General features: G+C 33.5%; 1 protein-coding gene and 1 non-coding gene across 2 annotated transcripts; one reads left to right on the plus strand and one right to left on the minus strand.

Annotated features, from left to right (window-relative positions):
• Positions 1 to 438: 438 nt before the first annotated feature.
• LOC112797287 (uncharacterized) lies at positions 439 to 7,462 on the plus strand. Its single transcript, XM_025840135.3, has 10 exons — positions 439 to 879; positions 1,327 to 1,432; positions 2,328 to 2,388; positions 2,491 to 2,783; positions 3,236 to 3,375; positions 5,529 to 5,603; positions 5,825 to 5,915; positions 6,302 to 6,505; positions 6,592 to 6,636; positions 7,064 to 7,462. The coding sequence occupies exons 1-10, from the start codon at positions 460 to 462 to the stop codon at positions 7,141 to 7,143; spliced, it is 1,515 nt and encodes a 504-aa protein (XP_025695920.2). The 5' UTR covers positions 439 to 459; the 3' UTR covers positions 7,144 to 7,462.
• A 234-nt stretch (positions 7,463 to 7,696) lies between these two features.
• TRNAK-CUU (transfer RNA lysine (anticodon CUU)) lies at positions 7,697 to 7,769 on the minus strand. Its single transcript has one exon. It is a non-coding gene; the product is annotated as a tRNA-Lys (tRNA).
• Between the last annotated feature and the right edge of the window lie 6,628 nt (positions 7,770 to 14,397).

The raw sequence follows: 14,397 nt of genomic DNA on the forward strand, positions 1-14,397 counted from the left end.
ATACCGTATGTAGGAATGTTTAAATTTAAACTGATTTAAATTAAATCGTTTATCCAATTTAATCTAAACTAAAAATAAATTAAAATTGCACTAATTTAAATTTAATTGAATTTTATTTTTATAAATTATTAAATCAAATTATATTTTAAATCTATTTTTTATAACCAATCCAATTCAATTTAAATCGTACAATATATTATAATATTATTATTTTATTATTATATTTATAATTATAGTGAGTTCTATGGTATTTTTTACTATAGTGCCTAAATTGTCTAATTTTTTTAAAAGTAAAAAATAAAATATTTAAAATAAAAAATAAAATATTTAAAATTTATTAAATATTATCTATTTGCCTTTTTAATAAGTTAGGCATAATATCAAAGATACCATAGCATTCACTATTAATTATACTTACATGCTCAATTTATTATACATTTTTATATTATTTGTTATACAATGTGTTATACAATGTGCTATAATATTTTATGTTTAAATTTTGTCTCAAAAATCGATCTAAATCGGACAGCGAATTCCCCTGACGGCACATATGGTGTGACGGGTTATCGGGTTAATCCCCAAACCCTGCTTCAGTTCTTCCTCTTTCCATCCCCAAGTTCTTCTTCTTCATCGCATCGCATCACAAATAAAGAATCTGAAGAAATGGATCCAATTATGCCGATTGTAGCACTGTCAGTGATCCTGGGAGCAATCATTGCATTCCTCTTCTTCAACACTTACTTCCGTAACCGCCAATCGGAGCTTCGATCCCTCGCCGATCCCAATATCAATCCCAAACCCCCCTCCTCTCATTCCAAACCCTCCCACCCACCTCCTTCCAAGAAAACCCACTCCAAATCCCACTCCCACTCCGATAAGGTCCCTTTTCCCCCTTTTTTTATTGATTAAAAATGATTTATTTTATGTAGTATGTATTCTTTCACTCTTTTCTAGTTCCTCTGGCATTGCATGCATTTCTTTAGTGATGTGAAAAAAATTATCCATTTCCCTCTCATGGATGTGTCTGCAATGATGTATTATTATGTCTTACACTTATTTTTTTGCAATGATGTTTGAATGTTTAATTATGGTTAAAGTTATTGAGCTAGTTTCAACTTGTACGGTTAAGTAGTTGTTAGTTGTAAGTTGCAACTAACTAAATTACAAATCAAATTAATGTTTAATATGTTTGAGAAAAATTGGGTTATGTTAGTGGTTGTATTTACTGTTTTGATCATTTGGGGTAGTGATTGAGATAGTTGAGTAATTTACTTGTTTAGAAATTATGGGGTCTGGATTTAAGTTTTTCTGTTTGTGTCACATTAGGATCAAACCAAGCGACATCATCCATTGGATTTGAACACCCTGAAAGGCCATGGTGATGCTGTTAATGGGTTATGCTTCTCCCCTGATGGGCAAAATCTGGCAACAGGTATTCGGATATTCTGTTTACATCTGTTTAGTTGTGCCAGTAGTTTACTACCTAGTTAAAGGAGATTTTCTCAACTCTCATGGATGCTCATACATGATCCTTGTTCAAGTTTAATTTTAGATTTAAAATTTCTGTAGCAAAAAAAATATGTTTTTTAGCTCTGTTTATATATGTACATTGTTCAAGTGAAGAGTCGTGAAGATAAATCTCAAAGCTTTCGTGGATATGATTTATGATTATGAAATGATTGATTAAAAAATCCAGTTCAACACTTTCTCTACAGAAGTTGACAAATAAATGCACATCCAAACCTCATTGTTGACTTATTTATTTATTTTGTCAAGTGTAACGAAATTATGAGCTGGGTAGCCATAAACCCACCTGCTTTTATCCCATAAGACCTTTGAAGTTGCGGACAAACTGCCCATGACACAAAGAATCTCCTAAAATTACATATTGCAACACATATTTTTGCCTCAATATTCACATACCTAGTTGTCACCTCGCATTTGCTGACATGTAGTTATAAATAATGCGTCACTGTTGTAGGCTACTTTCTTTCTAGTTAATATAACCTAGGATTGAAGGGGAGCCCTAGAGCAAAGATTGAGTTGATTCCGTGTGACCTCAAGGTCACGGGTTCAATCCTTGGAAACAACTACTAGTGTAATGGCTAGGCTGCGTACATTACACCCTTTGGGTACGACCGCTTCCCAGACCTTGTATTAATGCAGGATGCTTGTGCATTGGACTGCCTTAATATAATCTAGGATTCCTAACTGTTCTAATTTTTCTAATGATCAATTTTGTTTTATTTTTCTACTTTTTTGAGCTATTAAGCATAATATATGAACCTTTTTCTTATGTTCTTACAATATTTTATTGTTGCAAACAGCTTGTGCGGATGGAATAATAAGGATATTTAAGTTGGAGGATGCTTCAAGTAAAAGTTTCAAGTATGTGAATTTCAAAAATCTCTTCGTATGTTTACATGTCACCTTGATATTATTGATGCTCTATTTGCCTAATCTTTTTCTTCCCCTTTAACTCTTGTGCAGGTTTATGAGAATCAATTTGCCTGCTGGAGGTCATCCAATGGCTGTTGCATTTTCTGGTGATACATCCTCCATTGTTGTGGCATCTCATACACTCTCTGGTAGTTCATTATACATGTATGGGGAAGAGAAACCTAAAGCTTCTGAAAACAACACACAAACAAAGCTTCCTCTCCCCGAAATTAAGTGGGAACATCACAAAGTTCATGATAGAAGAGCTATAATAACTTTGTTTGGAGCCAAGGCAAGTTATGGAAGTGCCGATGGAAGTACAATTATTGCCTCATGTTCAGAAGGTATTTTTAGCGTAATGCCATGTTGGAATTATAGACAAAATGTTATGTCATACTTTATATATTGCTCTCATTTAATAGTATTCAGCAACTATAAAGGGAATGTCAATGTTAATTAAATATATCTTGTTGAGAAAGAATTGGGTTTTATGGTAAAAGGATTTATAATAGAATACGGGCTCCTATATGTCTTGCCTTTGCTTGTCTAAACGGCTGGACCTTTGTATATGACTGCAAACTGCTGTACAGCTTTCAGCTACCAGTACCACAAATGATCTTACGTTTCTATGATTCAAACAGACCATGTTTTATGCTTTTATTTATTATTCAAATGTATTTTGTTTTATTATGCCTTTATCTAGCTGAATGAAAATATCAACCCTATCTTTACACCAATATATACTGCTTGATGGTTGCTTTCTACAGTCTGTCCAAAATTTTAATTTCTGATGTAGGGACTGATATCATGCTTTGGCATGGAAGAACTGGGAAGAATCTGGGTCATGTCGATACTAATCAATTGAAAAATAACATGGCTGCTATATCACCCAATGGGCGTTTTATTGCGGCTGCAGCCTTTACTGCAGATGTTAAGGTAAATTCTGTGAGTTACAGAGTTTCTAATCTTTTTTTGTGTGTCTCACATGCATTTAACCAGCGTTATGCTATAGGAGGTAGGAGGTGGTAGCCTTTAAGTTTCCTCTTCTATTCCTGCACTAACTAGGGTTGAATTCCAGTTTTAGTCCTTATCCTAGCCCATGCAATGAGGCTGCACCCAGTAGTACTTAATATATTTGTGCTTTCCTTGAAAAGTATCCTGTTGTATTTATTTCAATTCAATTGAAAAAATTGATAATAAGCAACATGGAAAAGTTGCTACTTTCATTTTGATATTATATATATATATACAAAGTTTATGGTACGTGATAAACCTTGATCTGTGGAGCAGTTGGTAAACTGATTATTATATATCTTCTAGCATTTTAAGGCTTAGTTTGGTAAAACTTTTGCTTTTTAAAAGTAGCTTATGAAAGCTTTTTAAAAGCTGTAACACTTACGTTTGGTAAAATCAAATTAAAAATGGCTTTTAATAAGTACAAGCACCATAATTGTGTTTGGTAAAATAGCTTTTAAAAGTTGAAAAAATTATAATAAACATGTTTATAACAAAAAAATAATTTTTTTTTTTCAAATTCTTTAAAATTTTATATAATATTTTAAAATAAAATAATGTTAAAATAAAAAATTCATAATAAACATAACTATAATAAATAAATTCTTCTATTTTTTAACTTTAAAATTTTATATAAGTATCATAAAAATTTATGATTGGTTTTCATCAACCTCTTCCCGTTTCAAAGAACAGAAAAAAACAAACAAACATAATAGATCTACTGAAAAAATACAAAATTAACGCAAAAAAAATAATATAAATAGATAGAAGTTCATACCTAATATGTGATAGAGATGTATTTGTGTTGAAATTTGTGAAGATTAGGTTGAAAAATAAAAAATATATGAAGATTGTGTTAGATTTTATGAAGGTTAGGAAGAGAAGTTAGAAATATATGAAGATTTTAATGGCAATATAATAGCGGGAAATATGTGCGGGAAAATGAAAAAAATTTGATAAGCATAAGCCAGCTTTGAAAAGCTCCCTCCTAGGTGCTTTCAAAAGCACCCCTAACTTTTAAAAGCCGCAAGCACAAGCACTTGAGCTTTTTAATTTACCAAACGCAAAATGACGTGCTTGTGCTTTTTAAAAGCACAAGCACCTCCTGAAAAAGCTTTACCAAACCCAGCCTAAGTTGAAAGTAGCTTGTAATGCTCCTCCTTCTTTCCCTACTTTTGTATTTAACTACATCCAACCACGTTAACTTTATCTTTCCCTCCCTATTATTCTCTCTTCGTCTAATTATTTATTAGTGTTTATGTTTGTTAATGTTTCAATTTTGGGACCTAACAATTCTCTGTCGTGGCCAGTGAGTGAGAATGGAATTTATAGAGAAACTTGACATAGATAAAGGAATGAAAAAGATGGGAGTATGGAGATATTTTCAAGCAAGAGAATGAACAAAAAGTAGGAAATTACTTGGTGACATATAGTGAGTCAGTTGGTGGATGAGTGGGAGCAGGATGGAGGAAACAGAAACTGGATTTTGAAGCCAGTACTGATCCTTGTGACACAAGACATCATGCCTCAGGCTGTGCTTGGGGAAGTTTTGGGACAAAATAAAATATTGAAGTTTAATAGGAACTTTAATATCACTTTAGAATATGAAGCTTAAGTAATGCAAAGTATTGTAGTAGTGTAGTACTAGTATGCCAAGTGAAGCTGTTAAGTGATAATGATCAACATATTTTCTATGATCTACCATTTTTACCTGACATCTTTCTATAAATTTTTCTTTTGAAGAAGAATACTGGCAAGCCAAAATCAGTTAAATATGCTATGCATTGCTGTTCCACTTCTTAATTCTGTTTGTTCTTTGGAATTGACATAGATGGAGCTTTAATATTCTGAAATTTATCCAAGTGAGGTTATCACTTACAATTTAGTTCATACTTGATGTAAAGTCATCTACCAATTTGTTAGATGTACCAAGGAGCCTTTTAATGAACCATTAGCATAATAATGCATACCCTTTTGCTATATTTTCTGATTGAAAAAGATCAGAATTGTACTGCTTCCTTATCATTGGAATCGTTGATATCTTCTTTACTTGATTTTTTTACGACGTGTGGTAGGTCTGGGAGATTGTGTATGCAAAGGATGGATCTGCCAAAGAAGTTGCAAATGTTATGCAGCTCAAGGGGCATAAGGTATATTATATAGTTTCGGGTGATTTACTGATTTCACATTTATATCAAGCTCCCATTTATATCTGCTGGACAAAAAAAATTTAGATTATATATATCATTAGATGATTCATTTTTCCATTATCAAAGAGGTATATTATATGTTAATTTTCATATATTTTGATGGATTACTTTTATTTTGGATTTGGTATTCTCAATGATTTTGTTTATTCCTTTTGTGTCAGAGTGCAGTAACTTGGTTATGCTTTTCCCCAAACTCCGAGCAAATAATCACAGCATCAAAGGATGGATCAATGAGAATATGGAATATCAATGGTAAGCAAAATTTGAGAGTTGATTATTTTCCATGTGTCAAATTTGCTTTAGTTTTCCTAAAAGGGAAAAAGAAAAAAAAAAAAAACAACTCAACTCAGTAACCTTTGCAAATAGTTTAAATGTTCAAGACAAAAATATGTCATGCTTTTATTAAACGAAAAATTCAAAGTAATACTTGGATAATAATATTCTATGGCTGATCGTAGGCATGTTTTCTTTTCTCTATGTTACTATTTGTTTTGGCTATTGTTTGAAAAGAGTGTATATTGTTTGATTGGCTACTGGTGTCCTTCCCTCTACTGTGAGTAGCATTCTTTTGGAAACTGTGCATTCTTTGATGTTTTATTGAATTATTCTCACCTAATATTTTTCCCTGTAACTTGAAGTTCGCTATCATCTCTCTGAGGATCCAAAGACACTAAAGGTGTTTCCAATTCCTCTTCATGATTCTGCTGGTACTACTTTGCACTATGACCGCCTTAGTATTTCGCCAGATGGAAAAATTTTGGCTGCAACCCATGGTTCGACATTGCAGTGGTTATGTGTTGAGACTGGAAAGGTTTTGGATACAGCTGATAAAGCCCATGATGGTATGCCCGTGTATCAAATTTTGGGATCTTCTATACTTGCAATTGAAAAATCTAGTAATTTTTTATTTTAATTTTTTCACTTCCAGGTGATATTACGTGCATTTCCTGGGCACCAAAAAGTATTCCAATGGGTAAAGCTGCTGATCTAACTCTTCATGTCTGATTTTTTAACATAGTTGATGTGACAAATTTTCAGCTAGATCTGTGTCTTGGTAGTTTATTGTCTAAGCAGTTTAGTTGACTACACAAAATTTCATTGGTATCTTTACAATGAATATTTTTTTGAAGTGTACCACAATACATTTTGTGTTTGCTTATTGTTATTGTCTGTCTGCATATGAAAAGCTGTACTTTGATAATTTTATTTATTCTTATTTTTTTGATATTGTTAGGAGGATCTCTTATCCTCTCATCCTGAAGCATTCATTTCTTCATTCTAATGATATTCTTCTTTTGTCTTGAAAAAACAGAAGTGTGTCTGCATGCCTTGCTTGTATGGTGTGCTTAACAAGCATGAATTTTCTTTGTTATCTGAAAATTTTGTTGCTCCTTTTCCAGGAAAAGAACAAGTCTTGGTGTTGGCAACAGCCAGCACCGACAAGAAAGTCAAGTTGTGGGCATCTCCATCACTCTCCTGAATATGACCGCTTTTCTAGTGCGCTAATCGCAATATTTTGGAGGCCCAAGCACCCACTGACGACTGATTTATATTAGTGAATGCTTAAAAAGTTCTCAGCTTTGATCTCTTCCTCTTTGGTTCTGTCACTTTACAAAATGATTAAAGCTGCATGGTTTGTACCACGGAAAATTGGAAGAAAAATGAAAGGATGAGCCAGAAATACATAAGCAGCAGAGTTCTGATAGACTTTGAACCTCACAAAATTTAATAGTACATATAGACAATGTTGCTGGTTTTGTTTCTAATGAGAATATAACATAGACAATGTTGGTTGCTAATGAGGCTGATGTCAGTGATGATAACATAAATGCGGGAATATTGTAAGAGTAAACGCTAAAACACGTAAGGAAACCGGTTTCAAACTTCATTTGGCACCATAATGATTATGGCAAGTCGAAATATGTAGTCGACTAATGTTAGATTGAAGATGACTTTTTAGGGCACTAAGCCTTTTAATGATAAGGGGTTATGAAGTCGCTTCAGAGAGCTTTAAAAAAAGGGGACAAAATTTACGCCCACCGTGGGGCTCGAACCCACAACCACAAGGTTAAGAGCCTTGCGCTCTACCAACTGAGCTAGACGGGCAATTATAATATTTAAAACCTCTTTTTTTGTATTTGTATGATTGTGTCTGTAAACAACTACCCAACCTATAAAGATAGGAAAATGTTAACCGTGCATTTCAAGCTGTGTTTAATATATAGTTATAGCAGAACTAAGATGTTGCTACGCATAAAGTATTTGCATTATATAAAAAGAGTGATTACTTTAAGTTGGGGGTGGCAAGTAGGGAAGTCCGTCTCGTTCCGCTAAAAGTCCGTCTTTTTGGTGGGCTGGTGGGTTGGCGGATTGGCGGGCTAAGCCGGCCAAATCTTCCTTTTTTTAAGTTTTTTATTTATTATTAAGTATTAAATAATATATATAATTTCACAACTATTTTAATAAATTTATAATTTCTAAAGATATAAAAAAAATTATGATATCTAAATTCACAAACATTAAAGTCTTTATAATTATAAATATGAAATAAATATAATCATAAACCAAATTTTTTGAAACAAAATAATAAAACTAATATTGTCCAAAATAAAATAAATATTGTCCAAAATATATAAAAACATATACAAGTTTAAAACATAATCAATCAAACGTAGAACATATTCCAAGATACTAAATTAGAACATCTTAAAAAAAATCTTAAGTCCGGCAGAAAAGCCCGCTAAAGCTCACGGTTTAAGCAGTGCGAGTTAGAGCGGACTTTTGATATGTAGCAGTCTCAATTTTTCAGTCTGTCCCGTCTTTTTTGACGGATTACGCAGGCCGGCCCAACAAGTTTAGTCCCGTTTGCCACCCCTACTTTAAGTATTTAAGACATTGTATCTTGAGAACATATAAAAGCATCATCACTAATGTGCATATTTTTATATTCTCCTTTGATTAAAAAATAAAAATAAAAAGGGCAAATCAGGATTTCTATTTTGTTTAATTAATTAATTAATAATTTGTTTGATATAGACATATAGTAGAAGCAATATTAAGAAGAGTAACCATATACATCCTTGTACGTATCCTCTTGAGTGACCCAGAAACAGCTTAGTCCACCTTTGGCATTTTGATCAAGTTCGTCCAATACTTCAGTGAAATTGACCAGTTATAAAAAAGTTCGTCCAAGTAAACGGTGAACTTGTGCAAATTTTATGAAATTTACCTGGCCAAGCGGCAAACTTCATTCTAAACTCAAGGTTCATCTATGTTTTTGGTGAAGTTGGCCCATGTAGCGATAAAAAATTCATCCTATAAATATTAGTGAGTGCAAATAGGCTGGCAATAGATAGGGTTTGAACTCTATCCTAATCCTACTCACGGATTGACAACTTTTTTAAAATTCTACCTTATCCTATTCGCGGGTTGAGAATTTCTCAACCCTAATCCTACCCACACTCTAAAATTCTAAACCCTATCCTACCCGATCCTACCTGCAGAAAAATAAAAAATTTTAAGCAAATATAAAATTCAACCATTCCAAATTTCATACATATTAATAAAATAGAAAATAAAAAATTAAGTTCAAACTAAAATTAAAAATAATAAAATCTTAAAGAAATCTAATATAAAATTACAAATAATATGATCATCAACTAGTTTAGTAGTTATTTCAAATTTTTATAAGAAAAAAATTGTGGGTTCAACACTCACTTTCTTCATTACATATATAACTTTTACATATATATTATATAATATATTAGGAGTGCGAGTAAGGTAGACAACCTTACTTGAACGAGTTAGTCCGGGTTGAGTACCCGCAGGTAAGGTATAGATTGCCAGCCCTAAATGTAAAGCTTCACTCATTACAAAAAATACATTCACCTCTCATTCTGCTTTTTCTTTCTTCTAATTCTTACCCTTTAAAATGTTTAGGATATCATTATTATAAATTTTTTATGATGGAAAAATAGTATTGATCAAAATAGATATGTTGTATTAGTTCTATTTGGTCAATTTTTGTATACATTTCGGTTAAAGTGAGATGTCTAATGATTTTAAAGAATTTTATAATGCACATCATTGATCAACACATAAAGAGAACGAAAAAGATTTATTATAGATATCCGACAGAAGTAGACAATACTTTTGTTCACAAAAATATTATCTTATTATTTATAGTGTGTATTTAATTATTTTTATTATTTTATTATTTTAGATGACATTTTTTATTGTTATTTTATTATATTATTATTATTCTAATAAATTTTTGTTTGACATAGGTATTACGTAATGATGAGGACATACGTCTAATCAGAATTGGTACAATCGTTTTTCAAATGTCCATCTGTTGAAGTTATTTATATTTTTGGTTGACCTATGTAGGGCTTCTTCGGATGTTGGTGATGACACCCCCTCAAGTGGGGTAACTAGAACAAATATTAAAAAGTTGATAATTGACTTAAACATTCTCCTTGAGGGTAGTCAAGGGAGGACGATCAAACCCTAAAAATTTTAATAATGAGATATTGCAAAGAAATTTTGAAAGCTATGAAGGTTATGCCATTAGAGACTCAATGACAGATCCATATAAAGTTAACCCTATATCTGATGGAGAAAAAGTAGAGATTGAACTTATGGATATATATGATGATGAGGAGGAAGAGATAAACTATTTTAGAGATTCACAATTTTTGCTGACACAACCTACTATTTTTCGATCATATGATCATCATACTCACTTTTTTACGTTGAATTTCAATACAATGAATAAAGATTGTTCTTTTGATAAAGGAGGTCCCGAGGATGATCCGACCAATGAGTTTGAGATTGGGCAATAGTTTGAAAATAAGTAAAAGGTTATTATGGCAGTCAAGATGTATAACGTTAGGAGGGCTCTAGAGTATAAGATATTAGAGAGTGACTATTTTAAGTATGTTGTATAGTGTACTAAATTTAGGTTGAGTTGTCAATGAAGCATACACAGTACTTATTGCCGAAAGCCAAAAAAAAAAAAGAAGAGGTGAGGAGATACAATGATCCTCATTCTTGCATACAAACATCAATAGGCCAAGACTATAGAAAGTTAGACTCAAATGTGACAGCTCAACACATATTCACAATGGTCAAAGCAGATCCAACGATCAGATAAGAGTTCTGCAAGAATCTGTTGAGAATTACTTTTGTTACAAAACATCGTATACAAAGATTTGGCTTGCAAATCAAAGTCATTGCCAAGATATATAGAGATTGGGAGGAATCATACAGTAAGCTTTCTAGGTGGTTATTCACAATGCAGATGTACTTACATCGTAAGATTCATTACATTGCCTTTAGTTATTTATGCTTAATTAAATATTGATATATTCTAACAATTATGGTGATTTAGGTTGGGTGTAACTTGTAACATAATCTTAGTGTGGTGATGATGATAGCGCCATGTTCCATCGGGTGTTCTAGATGTTTTCTCCTTGTGTAGAGGCTTTTATGCATTGCAAACAACTTATCTCCACTGATGGCATTCACTTATATGCTAAATACGGAGGCACTCTGCTTATGACTACCATCTAAGATGACAATTCAAATATATTGCATATTGCATTTGCTATGATCGAAAAAAATATAAAGGAGCTTTGGTCATTTTTTTGGTCTTATCTCAAGCAGCAAGTCACATATCAATCAAACATGTCTGAGAATAATTATATATTTGTTCAAGTATATTACAACTATTATGAACAAAGAGTTCAGAGTCTTGAGTTCAATTAATGCAGAGAAAATACTCGCTAGATAGGACGAAGGAGAGACAACGTGGAAGTGAGAGATGATGATAGACAATATTAAAGAAAGGTAGATTAATAGAAACAAATTAAAGAAAAAAAAGGAGAGAAAATAATGGAAAAAGAGGAGGAGAAGAAAGAGAGAATAGTAGAAGTGAAATAGAAAAGTGAGTTTTTTATGGGATGTTGATATAGTTTTGACAATAGTAACCATGGTTGAAGGGATAGGATAAGATGATGGTAAGGTGGTACTTTAGTATGATGGGGAGAGGAGTAGAGAAAGACAGAAGAGTGTTCGTCTATTGAAAAAATAATATATAAAAAAGGATAAAATTGGTAAAAAAATAATTTGATGTTGATGGTTAAAAAATTGATACTAAAAATAAAATTAAAATTTATTTTAAATGTTAAGAATAAAATTGAATCAAATTAAATATTAAAAATACTTTTAAAATTCTTTAAAATATACTCTACACAAACTAATATCTTATATTTTTTTAATGAGTACCTTATTCACACACCCACTGACATACGTTATAAAGTTTTTAAATTACAACCCAGTCTTAGCTGGAATTAAATCTAAGTATATCATTTTGAGAAGGGATAAGTATGGTTTTGGTCCCTAAAGTTGAGCGCCAGAATCGAAACCGTCCCTCATCTAATTTTTTATTTACAATCGTCCTTAATGTTGCATTTCTATTTAACATCGTCATTTCTATTTTTTTCGGACATAAATGCCCTTTCCATCATTAGGGTAGTTATCACAACAGTTTAATATAAAAAGGAAAAGCATTATAAATATATATCTAAACGGGATAAAAAAAGGGCAAAGTGGTTTGAATCTCCCACTGTTGCAGATACCACCGTCGCGGACCTCGTGGAGGGAGAACGCCATGGCTGCCGAAAGCTCAGTCTCATCTCGAAGAAAATCTTCCTCGCATGGTAGGTTGCTGCTTTGTTCCCATGGTGAAAGGCCGGTGCTGCGAACGTCGGGGACGAAGGAGAACTATTGTCGCAGATTCTGGGGCTGTGTTTACTATGAGGTTTGTTTTTTTCTTTTCGTCTGAATTGAGTTATTTTGGTTGAGGATTGGAGAGTGAAGACGATGATACTGTGTAGGTGCATGAAGGCTGCAACTTCTTTCGTTGGGCAGAGCCAGAGACAGAGGTGAAAAACCCAGAAATTGCAAGAATGAGGAGGAAAGTTGCCTCCCTGAAATCAAGAACGAAAGCGGCAGAGTGGAAGTTAATGGTGGTTGCTGTGTTAGGGTTTTTTGGGTGGGTTGGGTTCCTGTATTTACTGCTGTAGAATTTTTATATGTCTAGGCCTAAGTGTGTAATTCCATTGAACCTGGTATGAAAAGGGTGTTTGGGTATGATGCTGTTGTTGTTGGTAAATTGTGTTAGGAATGATTTTGTTGAATGTGTTCTGTTGAAATGTGTTTTGTTGGTAAAGTATTAGGTGACTTCCCTAAATGTGTTTTGTTGAAATGATTTTCAACATGTATAAATGATAATTATGTAAGCATGGTTGGTTGTTGAAATGTGAGTATAATTTCTGGTTGGCAAATACCTAGTTTCCATTACTAAATAATTCCATAACAATATCACAAACTTGAAACAAAGACAAGCTTAACTCAATATGGTAAATGTCATAGTAACATACATAATAAAAAGTGTTTCACATCCAGAGGTAATCACAATAGGGTTGGTTGGTCCAATCCAGCAATTAAGTACAACACATAGATGCTCATAGGCAAAATATCACCAACAAAAAGTAGCTAACAAGTCACACTGACCTTACCAGAAAGTTAACACAAACATAACTCAAAATAAGCCAACATGCACAAAATACAATCATGACAATATGATGCTAAGTTTTCCATTTTCCTAAAGCAATTCCCATTTCTTTGGAGGCAACTTTGCTATTAACTTCCGTTTCTTTGGAGAAATATGAGGTGCTCCAGAAAGCCTGGCAGAGAAGTGACCAACAGGTTGGCTTGAAGATGTGGCAAGGGTAGGCTGAGATGAAGGAAGAGTTCTGGTGGTTGACTGTGATGAGGATGAAAGAGGTGCTGAACTTGCTGGGCTGGCAACCTTGTTGGGCTGTGGATCATGTTGGATTGAGCAGTTGGGCTTAGTAGCTCCCTTAGGCCTGCCTCTAGGCCTTTTTGGCTGTGCTGCATTGTTGGATTGGGCTGAAGATGGTGGTTGTGTTGCTGAAACAGCTTTCCTCTTGACAGATAGCTTGGGAATGGGCTGGGAAGAGGCAGTCTTCCTTCCTCCCTTGGTAGCTAGAGGGTTTGATTTGGTGCTTCCCTTCTGCTGCTTTCCTTTGTTCTTTGACTGCTGGGCCACACAAACATATACAAATTTACCATAACAATATTATGTTTATGACAGACCAAAGAATAGAAGGAACATAAATAAAAAATCATACCAAGTCCTCAATAGGTTTAGGGCATCTGCTTTTGTTGTGTCCAACAGATCCACATATAGAGCACATTTGTTTCTCTTCCTTCCTTGATAAGTGAGTGCGGCTTCTCTGTTCTTCATCTCCAGCAGCTGCTCTCCTCTTTTTCACTGTCCTGTGACTAGGCCTTCGATAGGGGAGAGGCATAACATCAGGATGTGCTGTTCTCTCCCACAGATCTACTCTATTTAAGGGCTGTATGATTGACTCATAGCACCTCATGTATGCTTCTTTCTTATAACAGCCATCCACAAAAGGTTCTAATTCAAGTCCTTTGAACTTGATGCAACTAACAGCATGAACACAAGGTATGCTATTCATCTGCCACATTCTACATGAACTTTCATAGGAGCCTAAGTCTACAGCAAACTTGTCTAAACCATTCACAACTTCATACTTCTGAGCTGCAGACCAGTATGGCTGCCACTCCCCAGCTGACCTAGATCTCTTCTGCAACCTGAATCTAATCCTAGGTAAGATTG

Source organism: Arachis hypogaea, chromosome 4, assembly GCF_003086295.3.
Source record: "Arachis hypogaea cultivar Tifrunner chromosome 4, arahy.Tifrunner.gnm2.J5K5, whole genome shotgun sequence".
Lineage (NCBI taxonomy): Eukaryota > Viridiplantae > Streptophyta > Magnoliopsida > Fabales > Fabaceae > Arachis > Arachis hypogaea.